Source organism: Salvelinus namaycush, chromosome 36 (genome assembly GCF_016432855.1).
Source record: "Salvelinus namaycush isolate Seneca chromosome 36, SaNama_1.0, whole genome shotgun sequence".
In the NCBI taxonomy this organism is placed as follows: domain Eukaryota; kingdom Metazoa; phylum Chordata; class Actinopteri; order Salmoniformes; family Salmonidae; genus Salvelinus; species Salvelinus namaycush.
Window position 1 is genome coordinate 13,818,873 of NC_052342.1, and position 24,956 is coordinate 13,843,828.

The 24,956-nt window shown below is 41.2% G+C and overlaps 1 protein-coding gene across 1 annotated transcript; it reads left to right on the forward strand.

Moving 5' to 3' along the window:
- The first annotated feature begins 1,097 nt into the window (after nt 1-1,097).
- Nucleotides 1,098-7,457, forward strand: LOC120030437 (placenta-specific gene 8 protein-like). The gene is made up of 4 exons (XM_038975840.1): nt 1,098-1,231; nt 3,451-3,552; nt 6,158-6,309; nt 6,960-7,457. Exons 2-4 carry the CDS (start codon nt 3,453-3,455, stop codon nt 7,098-7,100), a joined length of 393 nt encoding a protein of 130 aa, XP_038831768.1. The 5' UTR covers nt 1,098-1,231; nt 3,451-3,452; the 3' UTR covers nt 7,101-7,457.
- Nucleotides 7,458-24,956: the final 17,499 nt, after the last annotated feature.

A 24,956-nucleotide genomic window follows, 5' to 3' on the forward strand; every position in this document is an offset into this window, starting at 1 on the left:
GCAGCGTTTTGAGCGTACATACTTATTTATTTACCGATGTCGCCAACAAAAACAATAAATATCAAAACGCCACGTGAAGCCAACGTAGTGCAACCAGGCAACTAACAAGGACAATCACCCACAACCCACAATGACAAAACAGGCTACCTAAATATGGTTCCCAATCAGAGACAACGACTAACACCTGCCTCTGATTGAGAACCATATCAGGCCAAACACAGAAAGAGACAAACTAGACATACAACATAGAATGCCCACTCAGATCACACCCATACCAAACAAAACATAGAAACATACAAAGCAAACTATGGTCAGGGCGTGACATTACATCCTATCAGGCCAGGGACACAACAATGTATGAATTGATGGTTGGATCAGAATCGCCGTTATAATCCCAGTCACAGGACATGCTAGTGCTAGAGATACCCCGTATTAACTCTGAGTTAGGCAAAACGGTACTTGAATATCACGCTCCACCAGTCATGGAAGGAATCGCAGAAAGAACTCCATTTAGATGTTTTGGTGCCTGTAAAACAGTTTAAATGCACATTACATGAACTTTTTATTATAAACTGTGATTGCTTTTTGTAATGTGTGTTTTTCTTATAGAAGTTTATTTCTTTTAATAGCTTTAATCTCCATCTTGTACTTTTTATATTATTTTGTTTGGTTTTAAATTCTTATTGATTACTGTGTTGTTTTTATAGTTGTATCACAGGGCACAACTGTAAAAGAGACTGTCTCAGCTTGTTCCCCTGTTTAAATAAAGGTTGTTTTTTGATTTATTAAGGATTCTAGCTACCCTTGGCATCAATGAATACACGCCCCGGTTGTCATACTGTCTTAGATATGATGGTAGGGAGATTTGAATTTAAAATTGAACTTCAATCAATCCCATACTCTGTAATGAGTATGTCAGATTATTAGTGTAGAGTGTACCTACTTGTAGAAAGCACAGTAATAAAGAAAAATATCATCCTGATATTCATCATAATTTCACTGAACCCACACTAACTGTAGTCCACAAGGTTTCTCGCTAAAGTATGATGGACCCCCGTACAGGCATTACATTGCCAACATTACTATTTCTGTAAAACGAAACTCCACCGAGGTCAACTTCCATTGTAGGTGTTTTAGGCTGCCTGCCGCCACATACCAAAACAGCACAACCGTTGATCTCTGTGTTGCAACTTTTCTCTTCTCAGACTTTATAGTTAAGACGAATAGAAAGGTAAGATTATAAATTACATGTATCTGTAAAGCTAGTTGCCAATTGCTAAAAACATATACCATCTTCAACTAACAGCACATTGCGGTTAAAACAGTCTCTTCGGTTGGTTTCAGTCTAGTCAATATTTTATTGTAGACGTTCATTACGATGATGGATCTTGTACTAACATGACTTATTTGGCTATTTGATTTAATCGAATGAGGTGTGTTTATACTTTCCCCACTAATAAGAAACCAGAACTACTCTGAATTAGAGAAACTTGAATGGTTAATTAGAAAATAAGTCTTCATGGTTGCAAATCGTATTTCAAAAGCATGGCAGATTCGACAGGATACGCGATATAATTGAAATAGCAGGTTTTGTTTTGTTTCCAATAGTCTTTCGTTTTCGTGAAAATTGATGTATACCGTATATGTAAACGTCAAAATATAATGATTTCCCTTCGCTATTGCAAATACAGTGTCTTGTAACCCGATGTGGCCTGGGCATCCTGAAGATTCAAGAAACTATAATAATTAAATCAATCAAAAGTAAGGTTCAATTAATATATCTGTCAGAAAGCAATGAGTATTTTGCATAGCCTATCGTTTCGTATAATTTTTTATGTGCATGTGGTGGGTCAGTTATCGTATCTAGCAAGGTGACTGAACGGTATTGACTGTAAAATGTGGTATAATAAGGAAGGGAAGTATGATTTTATGTTATAGAAAAGTTGGTACTGCAGTCACATCAGAAAATCATCCTACAGATAGAGCAATCATGATGATTTTAAAAGTGAATCTTTGATATTATTCAATATTAATCTTCAACATTATTTGATACAGGCACAGGTCAATGTTTGCAGCAACAACAAAACATTTTTGGAAATGTTACAACATGAATACTGAATAGAAAAAGTGTTGGTCCCATGTTTCATGAACTGAAATAAAAGATCGCCGAAATGTTTCATATGTACAAAAAGCGTATTTCTCTCAAATGTTGTGCACAAATTTGTTTACATCCCTGTTAGTGAGTATTTCTCCATTGCCAAGATAATCCATCCACCTGACTGGTGTGGCATATCAAGAAGCTGATTAAACATCACGATCATTACACAGGTGCACCTTGTGCTGGGGACAATTAAAAGCCACTAAAAAAAAGGTGCAGTTTTGTCACACAGCACAATGCCACAGTTGTCTTAAGTTTTGAGGGAGCGTACAATTGGCATGCTGACTGCAGGAATGTCCACCAGAGCTGTTGCCAGATAAATGAACATGAAATTCTCTACCATATGCCGTCATTATAGAGAATTTGGCAGTACGTCCAACAAGCCTCACAACCGCAGACCACGTGTAACCATGGCAGCCTAGGACCTCCACATCCGGCTTCTTCACCTGCGGGATTGTCTGAAACCATCCACCCAGACAGCTGATGAAAATGTGGGTTTGCACAACTGAAGAATTCCTGCACAAACGTCTCAGGGAAGCTCATATGCATGCTCTTCGTCCTGACCAGGATCTTGACCTGACTGCAGTTTGGCGTCGTAACCAACTTCAGTATGTAAATGCTCACTGCCATGCTGGTGAAGTCTGCTCTTCACGGATGAACGTCGGTTTCAACTGTATCAGGCAGATGGCAGACCGCCTGCATGGCGACATGTGGGCGAACGGTTTGCTGACGTCAACGTTGTGAACAGAGTGCCCCAGGGTGGGGGTGGAGTTATGGTATGGTCAGGAATAAGACAAGTATCGATGTGTACGACAGCGTGTTCCAGTTCCCGCTAATATCCAGTAACTTCGCACAGCCTCTGAAGAGAAGTGGGGCAACATTCCACAATCAACAGCCTGATCAACTCTATGCGAAGGAGATATGTCTTGTGACACGAGGCAAATAGTGGTCACACCAGATACGGACTGTTTTTTCCCCCCACGCCCTTACCTTTTTCAAATCTGTATTCACAGTCATGTGAAATCCATAGATTAAGGCCTAATTCATTTATTTCAATTAAACTGATTTCCTTATTTGAACTGTAACTCAGTAAAATCTTAGAAATTGTTTCGTGTTGTGTTTATATTTTTGTTCCGTGTAACTACTTCCTTTCATGGATTTAAAACCTCTTATCAGACCGATGCATTTCTCTCCCCACTAAATGTAATTCCTTCTCTTTCTCCCCCCTTTCTTCCTTCCCTCCCTCCTTCCCTTTCTCCCTACCTCCTTCTTTCTCCTTGGGTGTGGTGTAGCCATGGCTGTCCACCAGCAGCAGATCACCACTGTAACAACCACCCAGAGGTCGGGGGAATGGAGCACAGGACTGTGTGACTGCTGCTCTGACATGGGCACCTGTAAGTCATCATAGAGTCACTTACCTAATATGCTCATCTCAAAACCCAGAACCAAATCTAGATTTATGTTTTTATTTTGTAATGTGTATATATATTTTTTTGTAATTTTTTTCCTCGGGCTCTTCTTTCCGAGTATATATTCGTTATATATTTAAATTAAAATCAGTCTGTCGTGACTAGAGACTAGTTTGAAGCATCTTGCACTTCATATACTTGAACTTAAAATCTCTGATTTACTGAGAGAATACTGTACCAAGAACCAGACATTTACCTGATACCCCCTGGACCCAGGGAACCGACCTCCCCAGGGAAATCAGCTAACTTCCTGCATTTGAAAACACATTTAGCCATGGTGCAAAGAGAAACATGTGTAGTTTTATAATGCTATTCTACACTTATTGTCCTGAGGCTAAGAGAAAATGTTGCAGTTTTAAAGCTACATTTCCTGCAAATCTATACTTGTTGCCATGTGTGTGGGGGGTGTTTTATAGCTCATCTCATACTTTGCAAATCTTACATTTACCGGAAATATGTCACACTGAATTTTAGGGGATGGGAGGGTCTAGGAGAAACGACCTCACTGGATAATGAAAAACAGAAAGCTGGAACCAAATGTGTGACGTCACATTCCAGTAACACAGTGGGGGCTGTTACTGGAATGTCAATAAACTGGTGAAATCAGATCCTTAAACGTTAGAGTTGGTTTTATCAGGACATTTTACGCTAACATCCACAGTGAACAGGAGAGAAAGCTGAATTATTTTGAGGCCATCCCTGCCCATCCATTATCGTATACTTATTAGTCGGTTACCTTAAAAATAAAGAGTTCATCTTTGGTTGTTGAGAGCTCTCTAGAGACAGAAGGAGAGGGGCAGAGGGAGGAAGTTAGGAGAAATTCTCGACGGAGAGAAGGAAGAAAGATCAGGAGAGGAGAAATATGTGTTGAAAATGAGTTAATTTACATACATTTGTTTATAGTTTTACCCCTACTTTCACTCTATGATCAAACATTGTTTCATGACATTCTAATCTGTTGTATATGAACTATCAAGTGTTACATACTACAGTCGTGGCCAAAAGTTTTGAGAATGACACAAATATTATTTTTCACAAAGTCTGCTGCCTCAGTTTGTATGATGGCAATTTGCATATTCTCCAGAATGTTATGGAGAGTGATCAGATGAATTGCAATTGCAAAAAACATTTCCACCCTGCCACAAAAGGACCAGCTGACATCATGTCAGTGATTCTCTCATTAACACAGGTGTGAGTGTTGAGGAGGACAAGGCTGGAGATCACTCTTTCATAATGACTGAGTTCGAATAACAGACTGGAAGCTTCAAAAGGAGGGTGGTGCTTGGAATCATTGTTCTTCCTCTGTCAACCATGGTTACCTGCAAGGAAACATGTGCCGTCATCATTGCTTTGCACAAAAAGGGCTTTACAGGCAAGGATATTGTTGCCAGTAAGATTGCACCTAAATCAACCATTTATCGGATCATCAAGAACTTCAAGGAGAGCGGTTTAATTGTTGTGAAGAAGGCTTCAGGGCACCCAAGAAAGTCCAGCAAGCGTCAGGACCGTCTCCTAAGGTTGATTCAGCTGTGGGATCGGGGCACCACCAGTACAGAGCTTGCTCAGGAATGGCAGCAGGCAGGTGTGAGTGCATCTGCACGCACAGTGAGGCGAAGACTTTTGGAGGATGGCCTGGTGTCAAGAAGGGCAGCAAAGAAGCCACTTCTTTCCAGGAAAAACATCAGGGACAGACTGATATTCTGCAAAAGGTACAGGGATTGGACTGCTGAGGACTGGGGTAAAGTCATTTTCTCTGATGAATCCCCTTTCAGATTTTTGGGGGCCTCCGGAAAAAAGCTTGTCTGGAGAAGACAAGGTGAGCGCTACCATCAGTCCTGTGTCATGCCAACAGTAAAGCATCCTGAGACCATTCATGTATGGGGTTGCTTCTCAGCCAAGGGAGTGGGCTCACTCACAATTTTGCCTAAGAACACAGCCATGAATAAAGAATGGTACCAACACATCCTCCGAGAGCAACTTCTCCCAACCATCCAGGAACAGTTTGGTGACGAACAATGCATTTTCCAGCATGATGGAGCACCTTGCCATAAGGCAAAAGTGATAACTAAGTGGCTCGGGGAACAAAACATCGATATTTTGGGTCCATGGCCAAGAAACTCCCCAGACCTTAATCCCATTGAGAATTTGTGGTCAATCCTCAAATTGGGTGGACAAACAAAAACCCACAAATTCTGACAAACTCCAAGCATTGATTATGCAAGAATGGGCTGCCATCAGTCAGGATGTGGCCCAGAAGTTAATTGACAGCATGCCAAGGCGGATTGTAGAGGTCTTGAAAAAGAAGAGTCAACACTGCAAATATTGACTCTTTCATGTAATTGTCAATAAAAGCCTTTTACACTTGTAAAATGCTTGTAATTATACTTCAGTATTCCATAGTAACATCTGACAAAAATATCTAAAGACACTGAATCAGCAAACTTTTTGGAAATTAATATTTGTGTCATTCTCAAAACGTTTGGCCACGACTACGTTGACCTTCAATTGTGTGTGTGTGTGTGTCTCCCAGGTTGTTGTGCCTTGTGGTGCTTCCCCTGTTTTCAGTGTCAGACAGCCTCCCACTTCGGCTGGTGTCTCTGCATGCCCCTCCTGGACCCATGTGCCTTTATGGCTGTCTCCTGCTGCATGCGCTCCTCCATGAGAGAACGCTACGGCATCCAGGTAGGAGCCCTGCGAGAGGGTGGGGGTGCCGATCGGGGAGAGCAGGGAGGGGGAGGTGAGAGTGGAGAAAGGGAGGGGATAGGTGGGTGGTGGTATCCACAGCACCCACATCCGTTGCTATCCACAACGTCTCTTACTTTCCTTTCTGAGGGGAAATGGTTTTGGAAACTACCAGATGTTTGACGTGTGAATAAATATTATTGGTGCACTTTTTTTGTTTTTACAGCTTTTTCTTTTTTGTTGCATTTACATTCTACACCTATTTAACATACATGGCCTTATTTTTTTTACACACTTACATAGCGAAATACAGTTATTTGATGTACATGACATCTGGATAGATAGCACTTAAACACATCCGGTATACATTATACAGTATAGTGTTTCCAGTCTGTTATAGATCATGGGCTTTTAAACCCACCCCAATGCTGTTGTTCTTAGTGTTGTTATTGCCTTGATTACCCTTTAAAAATAACACTGAATATGGAATTAAACTCAACCTTTTCTCTCTCCTTCCCTGAACTTGTGCTACACCCCCTATTCTTCTCTCCACCTCTGTCCTCATCCCCTTTTAACTCTGTCCTGTTGACATGTTCTTGTCCTCTGCTTTCATTTTCTATCCATCTCTCCTTCCTTCTTCCCCCTCTCAGGGTTCGACGTGTGGAGATGTCGCATTGGTGTGTTGCTGCTACGTCTGTACCTGGTGCCAGATGGCCCGTGAGGTTAAGACGCAGACCACATCAGGCCCCCAACAGGTTCACGTGGTCACCCAACAAGTTCGTATGGCTTAGGACCCCAAAATGAGGGTAGGGACTAGATGGCCAGTCTAAAAGGGTCTTAACTGCTGAGCAAGTGCTTTACTAACTTTTTGTTCCTTATAATGTTTAAAGGTTAAGGATAGGGCTTACAGTTTGGGTTTGTGGTTGAAAAATTACACAATTTCATAATTTCTAGCATTGCCAAATAGTGATGGCCAAGAAAGAGGGCCATATCGGGATAGAATACCATTCCAGTCTATAGCAAACATATGTTGAATGTACTGCATACTTCAGATGTGTCTGTAGGAGAGACATTTTATATAATTTACTCATCTCATAGTAACCATTGAATGTTAATCTCAGGCTTTAAACATTTATTTTACAGTTTAACATGTGGACTACTTGCCTTTCTTGCACACTTTCACTTGTCTTTTATGACTAGCCCTGACTTTGCTGATAGTTGCTCTACTGAGAAAAAGTTTGGTCTATTATGACTATTTGGTTGTCTTACCTAGCTACCTAAAGATGAGTACTCTAGATAAGTGTTAACCTTTCTGAACCACCCATCCCGGATCCGGGATAATTGTCATCAGCAACGCTGAATAGCATAGCGCCACAGTCAAATAATATTACTAGAAAATATTCATATTCATGAAATCACAAGTGCAATATTGCAAAACACAGCTTAGCCTTTTGTTAATCCAACTGTCGTCTCAGATTTTGAAGTTATGCTTTACAGCGAAAGCAATACAAGCGTTTGTGTAAGTTTATCGATCGCTCGACAAAACATTAACCTCTAACACCTCCCAAACCCGGATCCGGGATCCCCCCCATCACAAAAGCTGACTAGCATAGCCTAGCCTAAAGCCACAGGGATATCATATAATAAAATGTTCATGAAATCACAAGTCCAAGACACCAAATGAAAGATACACATCTTGTGAATAAAGCCATCATTTCTGATTTTTAAAATGTTTTACAGGGAAGACAAAATATGTAAATCTATTAGCTAACCACGTTAGCAAAAGACACCACTTTTCTTACTCCACCATTTTCTTACTGCATCAGTAGCTATCACAAATTCGACCAAATAAAGATATAAATAGCCACTAACCAAGAAACAACCTCATCAGATGACAGTCTGATAACATATTTATTGTATAGCATAGGTTTTGTTAGAAAAAATGTGCATATTTCAGGTATAAATCATAGTTTACAATTGCAGCCCCCATCACAACTCTCACTAAAATGACTAGAATAACTACAGAGACCATCGTGTATTAGCTAATTACTCATCATAAAATATGTCTTAAAAATACACAGCGTACAGCAATTGAAAGACACAGATCTTGTGAATCAAGACAATATTTCAGATTTTCTAAGTGTTTTACAGCGAAAACACAATATATCGTTATATTAGCTTACCACAATAGCAAACCAGACAACAGCATTGATTCCAGCCAAACATAGCGATAACGTATTCACCACCAAAATAAATTAATTTTTCACTAACCTTCTCAGAATTCTTCAGATGACAGTCCTGTAACATCATATTACACAATCCATATAGGTTTTGTTCGAAAATGTGCATATTTAGCAGCACAAATCGTGGTTATACAATGTGATCAGTGGCAACAGGTCATGCATTCTGGCCGGCGCCATCTTGGAAAGGCACCTAATCTAATCAATAAATAATCGTAAAACTTGACTAAAAAATACAGGTTGGACATCAAATGAAAGATGCATTAGTTATTAATGCAACCGCTGAGTTAGATTTTTAAAATTAACGTTACTAGACATACAGTGTGCGTTACAGCCAGACTAGTGCCGCAATAATGGCGGACAAATCCGTTTACATTTTTCCACATAAATACGGAATAACATCATAAATAGCTCTTACTTTTGGACGAGCTTCCATCAGAATCTTGGGCAAGTGGTCCTTTGTCCAAAAGAATCGTTGCTTGGTTGTAAAACGTCGTCTTCAACTTCGGAATTAGCAGCTAACAATAGCTATGTGGCCACAACATGCCCAAATCCTCAAAACGCAATACTAAGGAAATTCCGAAAATAGCAATATACTCGCATAAACTGATATAACTCGGTTTAAAATAACTTCGTTATGATGTTTCTAACACCTATATCGAATTAAATTACAGACGGATATATCTAAGGTCGATAACTGAGCGTTTCAAAATGCCATCCTGAGGTCTTGCTTTGCGTAATGACGAACGTCGAAAAGAGAGCTCCCCTCGTTCCTTGGCCTTTTATAAGCTCTGAGAACTACGTAGAAACTCCATTCCACTTCTCATTGGTTACTGACATCCAGGGGAAGGCGGGTGCAGTTCATGTCGACCCATAGGATACATACAGAGCTTTAAACTGATCTGAGAACAGAGCCTCGTTTTCAGACCTTCGCAGTTCCTGTCATGGATTTCGCTGCAGAAAGAGTTCTGTTTCACCCACAGACATAATTCAAACGTTTTTAGAAACTAGAGAGTGTTTCCTATCCAATAGTAATAATAATATGCATATTGTACGAGCAAGAATTGAGTACGAGGCAGTTTAATTTGGATACGAATTTGTGCTATGTCGAAATGGCACCCCCCTAGTGGCAAGAAGTTGGTACACTTAGCATCAGGTAACTTGGTCACGAAAATCAGAAAAGCAATCAAATGAATCGTTTACCTTTGATGATCTTCGGATGTTTTCACTCATGAGACTCCCAGTTAGACAACAAATGTTCCTTTTGTTCCATAAAGATATTTTTATATCCAAATACCTCCATTTGTTTCGCGCGTTATGCTGAGAAATCTACAGGAAAAAGCGTTCATGACAACGCAGACAAAAATTCCAGATAATGTCCATAATGTCCACAGAAACATGTCAAACGTTTTTTATAATCAATCCTCAGGTTGTTTTTCAAATATCTATTCGATAATATATCAACCGGGAGTGTTGGTTTTTCACTAGGACCGGGAGTAACAATGGCCGCCTTTCTCTGTTGCGCACAACTCACTCTGAGAGCCCCCACCTATCCACTTACGCAATGTGATCGTTCTCGCTCATTTTTCAAAATAAAAGCCTGAAACTATGTCTAAAGGCTGTTGACACCTTAGGGAAGCCATAGAAAAAGGAATCTGGTTGATATCCCTTTAAATGGGTAATAGGGATGCATAAGAACAGAGAGGTTTCAAAAACAGAGGCACTTCCTGATTGGATTTTCCTCAGGTTTTAGCCTGCAATATCAGTTCTGTTAAACTCACAGACAAAATTTTGACAGTTTTGGAAACTTTAGTGTTTTCTATCCTAATCTGACAATTATATGCATATTCTAGTTTCGGCGGCTGAGAAATAGGCAGTTTCAAATGGGTACGTTTTTTAGCCAAAAACGAAAATACTGCCCCCTACACTTAATTAAGTGACTAAAATGTACTGTAAATGTAAAATGCTTGAACCATGATTCAAATGGCAACAACATTTCAAATTGAATGTTATATATAAATGATAATATATGCCATTTAGCAGACATGCGTGCATAAATATAACGTACCAGTGGTCCCGGGAATCGAACCCATTATCCTGGTAGCGCCATCCTCTTCCAAATGAGCTACAGCGGAACACTGTTTTCTCTGTTGCTTTGTCTTTGATTTCACCTGCTTGTTCAATAAGTGTTTTTAAATAAAGCATTTACACGTCTTACCTTTACAAAGTTGTTAAAATTAGTATTGGTGATCCTTTTGTGTGTGCTGGTGTGTGCGTGCGTCTGTGTGTGCATGTGTGTGTTACCGTCAACAGTGTCCCACAAGATGTTCAGTACATTTATGACATTTATCTGTGACTGGACTCCAAAGAGGTCTATGTGTACTGTATCATAAAGCAGCATATTAGTGAATGACTTACCTGTTTCCCTTTTTGAAAAAGTTAAAGATTAACATAAGTTAATGTGCAGTTAAGTTGAACTCTTGAGAATGTAAAAAAAAAAAAAAGAAGATTTCCAGATAAACGTTTTATTTCAACGGTTTCAATCAAGACAATACTATATGTTTGCTCTCATTCTTCTTTGCTCTCTCCATCAATTGTCTTGGAAGTGCAGCACTGGCACAGTAGAGAGCTACACACACACACACACACACAAGCATTTAGTATCAGATCACAGAAAATGGTGCATGCAACAGTCGTACCAATAGGTAACACACACAGACACACTCACTCCTTCCTACCTGTTGGGTGTCAGCTTGGTAGAGGCAGAGCGGACCAGAGTTCCTACTGCTCCCAGCCCCTCCAATTGAAGCCCCACTTTACCGAACACAGCAACTGCCTGTCGAGTCCTGACACACAAACACACACACACACACACGTGCTCTTACTAACACACCTCACCCCAGAGCCCACTTCTGCTACTTGCTATTACTCCTACTATTACTTGTTATTGTTGACTTGACTCTTCATTGTTATTATTGATAATTGATTAATGTACTTCTTTGTTGAGGGCGCTAACACCTAAGCATTTCACTGCACCTTTTATCCATGCTATAAACTGTGATTGTGACGAATAAATGTGATTTGATTTTAGCCAAATGTTTCACCAAACAAGCCTTTTGTTTTCAGCATCATATTCAGCGACCACCATTTCATTTGGTTGCATAAAGAAACACTAATACAATAGTGATAAGACTTGAGGAAATGTGGTTGTTTTCTTTTGGCTACCAGTCCTCTGCGATGGTTCAGAGAGGATGATAATAATCGAAAAGGGCAAATAAGAACAGACTCGTCTCAAAATGTCGGCTGACTTCTCTTTCTTCTTCCGAAGCCTCTCCCTGGAGGCCTCAGGTGACCCCTTTTTACCATACCGTTCCCTCGCTTTCCTTCCCTTTGCTCTCATTTGTTGTCTCACTCTCCTCTTTTTACACCCCCCTCCCCCCCCTTCAATCCCCATCTCTAACACATTTCCAACTGTCCAGATCTTCTCTCGCTCCTCCACTCTTTTTCTCACAAGGTATGCCTCCCTTTCTTTCTCTCTGCCCCCCCCCACTCACATCTCAGTGACATTGTTGGATTGCTGTCTGATAGCTTCCAGCTGTGTCCCAACGTCACTCTGCTTCTGTCTGTCGTGTCTGTCTCTCTGCCAGTGGGACACCAGGGTACCCATGTCCTTCTGGAAGGCCCTCAGCAACCCCAGGGTCTCCCGGTGCTCCTGGCGCCCCTCCTCATAGGCCACGCGCAGGTGCTCGACGTCCATCCTATAGGGGGTTAGAGGTTAGGGGGGGAGAAGGCCACATACTGTAAATCAATCTTTTTCATGAAACTGGTGTTTTTTTGGTTTGCTGTATATGGTGAAAGGAAATGTAAATGTGCGTCTGTGTCTGTTTGTCTTTGTGACTTTGAGATTCTGTATGTAATGAAAAGCGCTGTATAAAATACATCTATTATTATTATTATTCTGACTGGCTGCCTGCATCTATACTGCCAATACCTCAGGTCAGTGATGGCATGGAGGGCTGCTGCCCTCTCCTTCCCCCGCTGGGCACAGCTGGTCAGGGTGGCGGTTCCAGGGCTGGTGGTCCTGGGGCAGCAGTGGCCCTGGGTCAGGGTGGCGTTGGCCTCGGTCAGGCAAGTCTCGGATGGGCGGCGCGCCACGGCACGGTGAGCCAGGCAGTGGTGGTGTGTACACTGGGACAGGTTGGAGGGCACCTGGTTCACCTGGGAGGTGGAATGGATCTTGGTGGGGGCGTCTGCCGGCAGGAGAGGGTTGGCGGAGTGGAAGAGGGAGTGAGAGGGGCGGTGGTGTGTAGTGGAGAGGAGGTGGTGAGTGGTCGGTATTGGGGTTGGGTCCAGGGCTTCGTTGCTCTGAGCCTCCACCAGGCGTTTCAGAAGAGTCCGCAGTGTTTCCTGAAAATAACGTACAAACCTGAAAATCTAGTATAGAATGAATTCATTTAGCTACAGCAGAAAAACTTCTGTTAAAGGAGCATTCCATGTACAGTATACTGTATCTATTTGGAATTTGTCTCCAGCATGGCATATTTAGCAACATATTTATTCCTCAGTCATGAGAAAGCTATCAACGCTAAAAACACTTCATCCCTCTTCACATTTGCCATGGTCTCCCTCTCTCACTCCTCCCTTTTCCCACCTCCTTCTTTCACCTGGACTGTGACCACACTGCAATGAATTAGCTCCATCTTCCATTTGACACTGTCGCTCTCTCTCTCCACTCCCCTGCACTCCTCCTATGAGAAAGGGAGGGAAGGATGTTAACTATTATTTGCATCCGGGAAAGACCTGGCAAGATGCCAGCACTACGAGCTGACAGAGGAGTTAGTAGCGAACCCATCCACACACATCTGTTGAGGTTAAAGGTTCACTGCAGCCATATTCATGTCAATATCAAAGATTTTCTGGGTAAGAATTAAGTACCTTACTTTGATTGTTTAATTAAAATGGTAAAAAGGAAACAAAAATAGATTATTATCAAAAAGCTATTTGTCAAGATAGCACTGTCTGGGAGTGGCCTGAGTGAGGGACCTAATTGGAGGAGCCTAATGGGTGGGATATGTAACCTGAAAACGAACTATTATTGTCAGAGAGGAGGGCAAACTCTTTATTGGTCTATTAACTTATATCGTCTGGCGATGTCATCAGCCGGTCCACAAACCCCACCTGTGCAAACAAGCTGAAATTTCAGTCTTTTCAAACAGCTCTAAGACCAAAATGGCATTATCATAATTTTCACATTTTACAATATTATTCCAACTTCATAGTGTGGAAATATATACTGAATGTACAAAACATCAGGACCACATTGTTAATATTGAGTTGCACCCCCTTTTGCCCTCAGAACAGCCTCAATTCTTCGGGGCATGGATTCTACAAGGTGTCGAAAGCGTTCCACAGGGAGGCTGGCCCATGTTGACTCCAATGCTTCCCACAGTTGTGCCAAGTTGGCTGGATGTCCTTTGGGTGGTGGACCATTCTTGATATACATGGGAAACAGAGTTGCAGTTCTTGACATACTTAAACTGGTGTGCCTGGCACCTACTACCATACCCCGTTCAAAAGCACAGAAACACACACCCTATCCATGTCTTAATTGTCTCAAGGCTTAAAAATCCTTCTTTAACCTGTCTCCTTCCCTTCATTGACACTGATTGAAGTGGATAAGGGATCATAGCTTTCACCTGGATTCACCTGGTCAGTCTATGTCATGGAAAGAGCAAGTGTTCTAAATGTTTTGTACACTCAGTGTACAGTATATAAAACACAGGAAAAACATATTTTTGACTGCAATGACCCTTAAAAGATCTGAACATTTTCTGAGAAGGAACTTGACAGATTTTATTGTTCACACCAGACCTGAGTTCAAATAGTATCTGCTATCGTAAAGAAACATTAACTGCAATTGATTGAACTTGCCCGGCACAATAGAACCAACGGAATAGTCCAAAATGCGCAGAACCCGCCCATCTGACACTCCGAACAGGCTCTATCAGATGCTCAAAGTATTTTAAAGAAAACCCAATACTACTTGAACCCAGCCCACAGTTTTAGTTGATTTCTGTCTGTTACTCACCTCTAGTTCATACAGACAGTGGGTGATCTCAGAGGGCACTAGCCTCTTGGGTAAACTGTGGAATTCCTGCAGGGACAAAAGCCATAGAAAATACAGAAACAAACAAGACAAAAGTTTCTTATAATGCTGCAGAATCTAAAGCCAGGGGAACCACAATAGTATTCAAAGCCTTGCCACATATTTTTCACTTCCTGGGTGGTGGATGTAACCATTGCAAATGTAAAAACACAATAGCTTCAGCATCGAAATTGCGCATTCAAACAACCTTAATGATAACAGTGGGTTTTCTTTTAAGTTTTTAAGTACTTTTACAAGGGACTCATTGAATAACATTGAATGGGAATAACTTGTGTAACTCTCACCCCATCCTCCATCAATATGTACCATCCACATGTCTCCCAATATGTTAAAGCAAACAACCCCAAACATCAGTTCTACATTGCCTGACCTGTAGGTACTTTGATGGGCTCTCAGTTGAAGTCCCCTCTACATCATGTCTCTTTTTCCTTTTCTCTTGACTTGCTTTGAGGTTTACCACCATTAACCCTTCCTCCTCCTCTTCCTCATCGATGGACTCAAGGGACCCCGAATCCTCATCATCCTCAGGGTGCAACTCGTTGGTGCTGTCCCTGGCGTCCTGCCAGTTCTCCTCGTGCTCCGTGCCCAAACTCTTTTTTCCGTCGCTGCACTTCCCCTCCCCACCTGCAGGCAGCGCTATGTCCTCCAGGGAGAGCCGGCTGCTGTGGGAGCTCCTGGGGTTCAGGGTGGTGTCACTGGTAGGCTGGAGCTCCACTCTAGAGTCTGATAGAGAAGGGGAAAGGTAGTCTATTATGTTTCATGGGCCAAATCTGGTTTTGAACAAAAGCCTCCACACTGCGGCTCTTCAGGACTGGAGTTGTCCACCTTGATTTAAACTTTCAATAATGTCCAAATCTCAAATGACACCCTATTACTTTAGTAGTGCACTACTTTGAAGACAAGAGGCTCTGGTCAGTAGTGCACTATATAGGGAAAAGGATGTCATGGTTTTAGATGACATGGGTTAAAGTGTAAACCAGGGTGGACAACTTTGACCCTGATGAGTTGTGGTACACAGCATGTGGGGAACTGGAAAATACTAGCAGAAACATGACAAGGCTATAGGCAATTGCATGCATGCACGCACGCACTTAGGCCTGCACACACACACACACACAAATAGACATGCCACCCTGGGTCCTCTCCAAATACTACCACTTCACCATCGAGAGCATCCTGACTGGTTGCATTACGGCCCGGTACCATGATTTAAACCACATGGAACCTTGCACATGACTGACTGACATGAAAAGATGTTTGCTGGCACCTAATTTTTAATTTTATTTTTTTATCACGGATAATTACAAAAAAATACTCTGATCATAAACGTATCCAGAAAATTGCACATATCCGTTATGATACTCGTTTTGTCCGACTACTCGGCACACCCCTAATAAGGTCTGATACCAACAGGCTCGTCTCTGCTTCAAGCCATCTGCTGAACACTTGAACTGGACTGACCACCTGCTCTGATTCTCTACACCTTAGCGCAGATGCATTCGCTCACACACACTCCCACACAGACATCAGGGTTCTCCCCAAAGAATATAAGAGATAGTGGTGAGCGGGTCAACGGTTTGTTCACCCGCTCCCGCACACACAATTGCTAATAACCCATCTTCAACCGCCTGACTATATGTGATAAAGTGAAAATCTGAAGCCCGCACCCGACTCTAACCCGCAAAATATAGAAAATGAGCTGTAGGCTACAGCCAGAGACAGTGGAATGATTTTTTGACCGGGGTTGCAGGATTATTTTGTTGTTGCCTAATTTAGATATGTTTCTGCTTATAATTTCCAATATTTTGGCTAGCTACTTGTTAGTCAAGTTGTCTGTAATTAGATACATGCAGCTTCTCCTCTGTCATTATACAGTATGTTGCACTAGAAGACTAAATAAACCATTGCTCACCAGAAGAATGTCATAAATGGTCGAACGAATGCTTCAATGTAGTTGACATCAGTAAAGTTCTCTATCATCTCTGCTTTTTTGTGTGAAGCAAATACATTTAGGGACCAGGAAGAAAATGCAATAACAGAAAAACAAAGAAATAAGAAAGATTTTCTGTGCAAAATTTCCAAATGAAATCAGTGAGACTGGTTGTAAGGAAATAGAAAGCTGTGAAAACGGCCCAACATGTTTGTGATAAGATTTCAGCTTGGATTCATATTTTATGTGGTTGATATAGGCCTACTATCAGATTGTATGATGCTGATAAAGATATCACCTCTACAGATGGTCCCTAACTGCCATTCACATTCTTTCAAGATGCTGAAAGAAAGAAATAATGTACATTTGGTGTATAATTTTACTGCAAGAAATTCTGCAGGAGTTAATATTAAGACTATGTGAGAGGTTATAGACCTACAGTCAGTGTCCAGATTTCAGTTTCCATTTAACCAATCTGAACAGTAGGCTACAGTTCCCTTGACATAGGCCTATTTGAAGTCCTAATCTTGTGACTGTCAAATGTGTATAGTGCCTCACAATCATCACACACAACATCGCACTGCTATCATCCCCTTTAAAACCACTTCACCAAATCTTTCCCAAACATGACTTTTCTGGTCCTCTCTTCTCTTTATTTTCAACTCTTCATTACACAGCTTTTCTCTTATTGTATTAAACTCCGACATTGGCCTTTTTTCCTCTGTGGATCTACGTTAACTTTTTCTGGATGTTCCCAAAAGCATTTTCGCGATTGGCATGTAGGCTAACACAAATAGCCTATTACGTAGCCTATAATTTTTTTTTTTCAAGTGCATGCAACTGCCACCCAAACTGGCCTAAAATATAGCCCTTTATAATGTCCACTTACAGTGCATTTGGAAAGATTTCAGACCCCTTGACTTTTTCCACATTTTGTGACATTACAGCCTTATTCTAAAATGGATTAAATAAAACAATTTCCTCAGCAATCTACACACAATAACCCATAATGATAAAGTGAAAACAGTTTAGACATTTTTGTTAATGTATTAAAAATTAAAAACAGAAATGCCTTATTTACATAAGAATTCAGACACTTTGCTATGCGACTCGAAATTGAGCTCAGGTGCATCCTGTTTCCATTGATCATCCTTGAGATGTTTCTACAACTTCATTGGAGTCCACTTGTGGTAAATTCAATTGATTGGACATGATTTGAAAAGGCACACACCTGTCTATATAAGGTCCCATAGTTGACTGTGCATGTCAGAGGAAAAACCAAGTCATGAGGTTGAAGGAATTGTCCGTAGAGCTCCGAGACAGGATTGTGTCAAAGCACAGATCTGGGAATGGGTACCAATACATTTCTGCAACATTGAAGGTCCCTAAGAACACAGTGGCCTCCATCATTCTTAAATAGAAGAAGTTTGGAACCACCAAGACTCTTCCTAGAGCTAGCAGCCCGGCAAAACTGAGCAATCGGGGGAGAAGGGCCTTGGTCAGGGCGGTGACCAAGAACCCGATGGTCACTCTGACAGGGCTCTAGAGTTCCTCTGTGGAGATGGGAGAACCTTCCAGAAGGACAACCATCTCTGCAGCACTCCACCAATTAGGCCTTTATGGTAGAGTGGCCAGACGGAAGCCACTTCTCAGTAAAAGGCACATGACAGCCCTCTTGGAGTTTGCCAAAAGGCACCTAAAGACTCTTAGACCATGAGAAAAAAGATTCTCTGGTCTGATGAAACCAAGATTGAACTCTTTGGCCTGAATACCAAGCGTCACATCTGGAGGAAACCTGGCAACATCCCTACATTGAAGCATGGTGGTGGCAGCATCACGCTGTGGGGATGTTTTTACTTGACACATTGGAAAGAATTAACAAAAGAATTGAGCAAACTAGAATGCTATTTGGCCCTAAACAGAGAGTACACAGTGGCCAACAGGACAACGACCTTAAGCACACAGCCAAGACAACGCAGGAGTGTCTTCGGGACAAGTCTCTGAATGTGCTTGAGTGACCCAGCCAGAGCCCGGACTTGAACCTGATCGAACATCTCTGGAGAGACCTGAAAATAGCTGTGCAGCTACGCTCCCCATCCAACCTGAATGGGAGAAACTCCCCAAATACAGGTGTGCCAAGCTTGTAGCATCATAAAAGACTTGAGGCTGTAATCGCTGCCAAAGGTGTTTCAACAAACTATTGAGTAAAGGGTCTGAATACTTATGTAAATGTGATATTTCTGTTATTTAATTTTTTATACAGAAATTAGCAAAAAAATCAAAAAAACGGTTTTTGCTTTGTCATTATGGGGTATTGTGTGTAGATTAATGAGGGGGAAATGATTTCATCAATTTTAGAATAAGGCTGTAACCTAACAAAATGTGGAAAAAGTCGAGGGGTCTGAATACTTTCAGAAGGGACTGTATGTACATAGGATGCTGTATATAGCATTTTAACATATTAAAACAAGAGATAAATCCTATTTGTCCAGCCTTTGCTGCTAGCAGATGTGCATAATATCCTGTGACCATAATCAAAAAGTTTTTAATAACTCCATATGACAAAAACGTAGTTAGGTTGTTGTAACATTTAAACTTAAAACATGTATTTTATTTTTTGCACACACACACATTCATGCTGCACACAGATCACAACTGATGCTATCAGACTCCTATTATGATAGCTAAATATTGAACAATGTAAACACTTGCACCCCAATCCTCCCTCCCCCAAACATTGGACTATAAATTGTGCCTTCCTCTATTATACTTATGCTAAAATATAAACTCTATTCTACTGAGCCATTTACTTTGTGTTTGTATTCTTATCTTTTATTATTTGTTATTGTTGTTGCATTGTCGAGAAGGAACCTGCAAGTAAGCATTTTGTTGGAAGCCTATTCCGTACATATGACTATTGAAACTTGAAACACATAGATGCTCAAGGGCTTTGAACTTGGGTGCACCCTTTCCACGCCTTTTTCCTGTGTAGGTTGTGTAAAATGGGTGTGTTGTGTCTTCCACTTTCCTTTCTCATGAAATTAGTCAATTTGAGGGAGAGGGTGAGAGAGAGACAGAGAGAGGGAGAGAGAAGGGAGTGATTGAGAGAGCGGGAAAGCGGGGGAGGGAGATAGAAGTGTCACGAAAACTCCCTCTCCTGCCTCTAGGTCATCAGGCTGCTGATTATCACGCACAACTGTCACCATCGTTCACCCCCCCCCCTCCTCCCCCCGGCCTCATGACCCTCACCTGGAGTCCATCATCTCCTTGATTATCTTCCCTACATTTGTAGTCAGAAGTTTACATACACTTAGGTTGGAGTCATTAAAACTCGTTTTTCAACCACTCCACAAATTTCTTGTTAACAAACTATAGTTTTGACAAGTCGGTTAGGACATCTACTTTGTGCATGACACAAGTTATTTTTCCCGACTCTCAGCGCACTCGTTACAAGAAGGGAGTGATTGAGAGACAGGGAGGGGAAGGGAGAGAGAGAGAGAGAGAGAGGGCAATATTGAAAAACACAACAAATTCGTGTTTTTACATAAAAAGCCTGCCAGTTGCAGTCATTGCCGTTCAAGATGAGGGAGGATGATTTTTTTTTCTTCATGAGCATGGCCTATTACGGAATATTGGATGACTACGATTCATATTCCATTCACCCACTTCAATGTAATATCAATAGATTTAGGCTACTAAATGATACTCACATTTTCTCTATACCATCATGAGGTTGCTACAACCTAGCATATGAATAAAAAATTACAATGTAAGTACACACAGGTCGAGAGAAAATGTTGGTTACAGACAGTGACACATTCAATACCACCTTGCACACTCTTGCCTACATCTAGCTGATCTAGGGTGTAATCATTAGTCCAACAGTTGAAAACAAGAGTTTCTATTGGACAAATTCCGGTATGTTTATTCCTGTTTTGTTCCTTTTGCTTCCGTTTAAGAAACACATTTTCAACAGAATCGGCGGAATGTATACACCCCCTGGTCACGCGTAAACACAGTTCACATTCATAGCAGCCACGTTGTATTTCTTCTCGCATCTATGCACTCTCCTCCTCACACCTTTTCCCTTTGTTTGTGGACTTAAATGCACAATACATCAGCTGTATGTGATCAGGTGAAAAAAATACTTTCCAACCCTAACCATATCATAACTGCTACAGACAGCCTACATTGTTGTCACCATATTAGCTAAAGTAACGTCATAGTTGACATAGCTAATAGAATGAATTCGTTAGTAAACCCGCTACAATCATGCAGTAACTTTACAGTGTATAGTCAGTTAGCAGTTTAACAGTTAAACGGGCCCTGGTGGCAATAAATTAGTAAAACCAAATGCTTACCTTGACTTGAAAGAGTTCCAGTGTTGTGTTGGATAGTCATAGCTATCTAGCTAACATAGCATCCCTCTATTTGAGCAGAGTGTTTGAGTAGGCTAAACTAGCTAGCTGCATTTGCTAGCTAAGTGTAACTGAAAGTGAAAAAGAGGATGAAATCTCTCTCTTGCTTCTCCTTCATTTTTCAAGAAATTAATTTGTTAAAAACTGTTCAACTATTGTTTTTCTCTTTAAGTCAACTACTCACCACATTTTATGCACTGCAGTGCAAGCTAGCTGTAGCTTATGGTGCTGCTACCCTACAGAGTGCTGTTGAGGCTACTGTAGACCTTCATTGCAAAACAGTGTGTTTTAATAAATTATTTGTTGACGTGAATATATTTAGTTTAATCTAAAAAGGATAACTTTTAAATGTTTTACAATCTTTATTTTTATTAAATTCACCGAGGAGGATGTTCCTCCTCATCCTCCTCTGAGGAGCCTCCACTGAAGCCTGCACATAACTGTGAACCAAACTAGCCATTGTTTTATTAGAAAAAACATGACCCTTTATAATGTCCACTTATGTACATAAGATGCTGTATATAGCATTTTAACATATCAAAACAAGAGATAAATAAAATGTGTTCAGCCTTTGCTGTTAGCAGATGTGCATAATATCCTGAGACCATAATCAAAATAACAAAAACGTAGTTAGGTTGTTGTAACATTTAAACATAAAACATTTTTTTTTTTTGCATTTCATGGATCACCAGTGTGGCTCAATGCAGCATTGCTGTATGGTGCACTCAAAATGTCTTGTAGGCCTAGTTGAGTAGCCAGCCTAGGCCACTGCTCAAATGTTGGTATAGGCCTACACATTTTCCTTTTGCAAGTTTTTGTTGTTATTGCAGGTTTTGTTTTTGGGTTATTCATTGTCAAGCTTTAGAAACCAAAGGTAGACTGCTACATTTTAGTAGCCTAGCTAGTAATGTGGCATGTGTCCTTACACTTTCCCTCCGCTGCACATTACGGGACACAGGAAAGTAGCGCGATTGAAGTTGAATTCACCGATACAAGCGCCTCAGGCTGTAATTTCATAAAGTAGATGACATAGCAGTTGACTCATTTATACTCGCTTGTGTGTCCTATTGTCCTAGCAATTTATAACCGAGATTACATTTTTTGTAGGCTACAGCAATGACCCGTTGGACCCGAAACTTGGCATTGACATTTAGCCTACAACACTTTTAAAACGTTCAGTCTGGTAGAAGATTTGGTCAGTGCCATTAGTGATGATATAATACAGTGCACTGCCTGGCTGGTGTGTGGGTGTGTGGTTGTCTGGGAGGAGCTGTGTGTGTGTTCCCAGTGGCAGATATCGGTATAGGCGACATGGGCAGACACCCAGGGAGGCAACATGCCAGGGGCGGCACAAGGCGCCCGCACCAGCATTTTGGGGAATGGTGACATTTGCGCGATCGGTTTGCTATCTCTCATTTACACGTCACGTCAACGATATCATGTGACCGTGTGGGACTGTGGGTCAATTAACCTTGTCGGAGTGGGGCGGGAGCCATACAAGCTAGAACCACTACTGTGTGTGCCAATGCACTGCCGTTTGGCGTGCAGCACATTGACTTGTAGTCACAGCAAGGTTGTGTCATAGTGTCATTATATTTGGGGTGTGGTGCGGTCACGATATAGTGATTGCAAAACAATTGGGTTCCCAAGAAATTCTGGCAGAAAAAAATGGGGTCCCCTCTGAAAAAGTTTGAATAGCACTGATATAAGGCAAGTTTTTGCTATAGATTGCAGGTAATGGCAGTTACAGCTGTTAAAAAATGCTAAAATCCCACCATACTCAGCAGCACCAACTTGTTAAAAAATCTCCAGACTCTTATTAAGATTGATAAATACTGCACAATTTAAACAATTGCCCCCCAATCCCCCCTCCCCCAAAACACGAGTAAATATTGGACTATAAATTGTGCCTTCCTGTATTATACTTATGCTAAAATATAAACTCTATTCTACTGAGCCATTTACTTTATGTTCCTATTCTTATCTTTTATTATTTCTTGTTGTTGATGCATCGAGAAGCATTATCCCGCACATATGACTTATGAAACTTAAAACACACAAATGCTCAAGGGCTTTGAACTTGAGTGCACTTCTAGAAATTCTTAAACCCGTTCCTCACCTATTTCCTGTATAAATTGGGTGTGTTGTATCTTTCACTTTCTTTTGTCATGAAATTAGTAAGTGTTTGGAGAAGGTGGGGGAGGGGAAGTGGGAGTGACAGAGACAGAGACAGAGACAGAGACAGAGACAGAGACAGACAGAGAGAGAGGACATGACTGAGAAATTACTGAGGAATTTTTCTGTAAGAAATGCAAGACAGAAAGGGAGTGTCCCATAAAGTTACACATGGGGTTTTAAGGTGAAAGGAGAAGTGTGTGTAAGAAACTGGGCATCCATCCACAGCAAGAAGTAAAGAAGAGAAAGAGACCCCAGGACGAGTAGCATCCTAATAAAATAAAAATACTAATACAGAGAGAGCGAGACAGAGAGAGAGAGAATATAAATCAATGGCTGTGGTTGGTCCATACCTGAGTGTAGCGATAGCACCCTCTCCAGGCTGTCCAGGGAAAGTGCACTGTGTGCTGAATGCGGATGCGCATTGGTGAGCAGGTCCGTGGAGGCGAAAGAGCGGCGGATTCCTAAACTCAAATGGTGTGACTGAATTTGACCAATTCTGTTTACACACACAACAGACAGTACAGAGAGAGCGAGAGGGATTGAAACATTTTGACATTCAAGGAATCATTTAAAAAAATGCATCTCGGTTTTGCTATCAGTCATCTTCCTATCAATAAACTACAAGTAGCAGGCCTGGATGCCAAGGTATGCACTTGATGGAAATCACAGATTATCCGAATATTATTGGATCTGGCTATAAAATAAACATTCTTACCGAAGAGATGGTGGTGATTTATGGTCTGGAAAGCGTATCTCTTGAGCACCTGTCGATAGAGCCTTGTCGCTGGCCTGTCTCAACTCCCGAGACATATAGATGGTGGTGCATTTTGATTGGTCCGACATTCTCTTTTCCTAAATTCTCCGAAGATACTCAGAGGATAGAGAGGAACAGGAAACCGGATCTACACATCTATATAATCGGCCTTTGAATGTAACTGTAACCAGCCATTCTAGAAATGTTATCACAAGACAGAGAACTTAACTTCACGATGCTATGTGATCTCATAATGTAACTTCGATGCAAATGTGAGCTCACCAAAGAATTGAACTATGCAACAATACATGACGTAGCCTAAATACATTTTGTCAGATTAAAACAATTACAAAGAAATGACCACTAGATGGCAATGTTGCATTAGTAAAGAACCACAGAAAAATTACAAAAGACACATTTTGTCCCTCTAATAAACTATTCGTTATAAGTGATTGGTTGACTCTAACACATATAAACCATTTCATTATGTATAATATATTCTCAAACATGCACAAAAAACATTCCAGCATGTCAGTGTTGTCCTCCCAATTTATAATTGGAGCGAGTGACTGCAGACATTATCATTTTGCTTGTCATCAGTAGGCCTATCACAAGTGTTTGTGTGTCGCACTTGTGATATCAGAGCTGCATGTGCCATCCGTTTCCTGTGTGCGCTGTCCAAGGTGCTGCAGTCAGGTTTATGTCTAACCATCAGGGTGATCCGAGATGTCAAGCGGAGTTGAGCTCACTGCTCTCATCCTGTGTAAAGGTTAAATCATTTACATCTTAGTCATTTAGCAGACCCTCTTATCCAGAGCGACTTGGGTAAAGTGCCTTGCTCAAGGGCACATCAACAGATTTATCACCTAGTCCGCGATTTGAACCAGCAACCCTTTAGGTTACTGACCCAACTTATGTTAACTGCCATGCTACCTGCCATCCTTATTTGAGAACAGCCTAT

Coding starts and splice junctions, on each gene's coding strand:
- LOC120030437 (XM_038975840.1), top strand. CDS start 3,453: ATGGCTGTCCACCAGCAGCAGATCACCACTGTAACAACCACCCAGAGG. Junction 3,553..6,157: donor CTGCTCTGACATGGGCACCT/GTAAGTCATCAT, acceptor TGTGTCTCCCAG/GTTGTTGTGCCTTGTGGTGC. Junction 6,310..6,959: donor GAGAACGCTACGGCATCCAG/GTAGGAGCCCTG, acceptor TCCCCCTCTCAG/GGTTCGACGTGTGGAGATGT.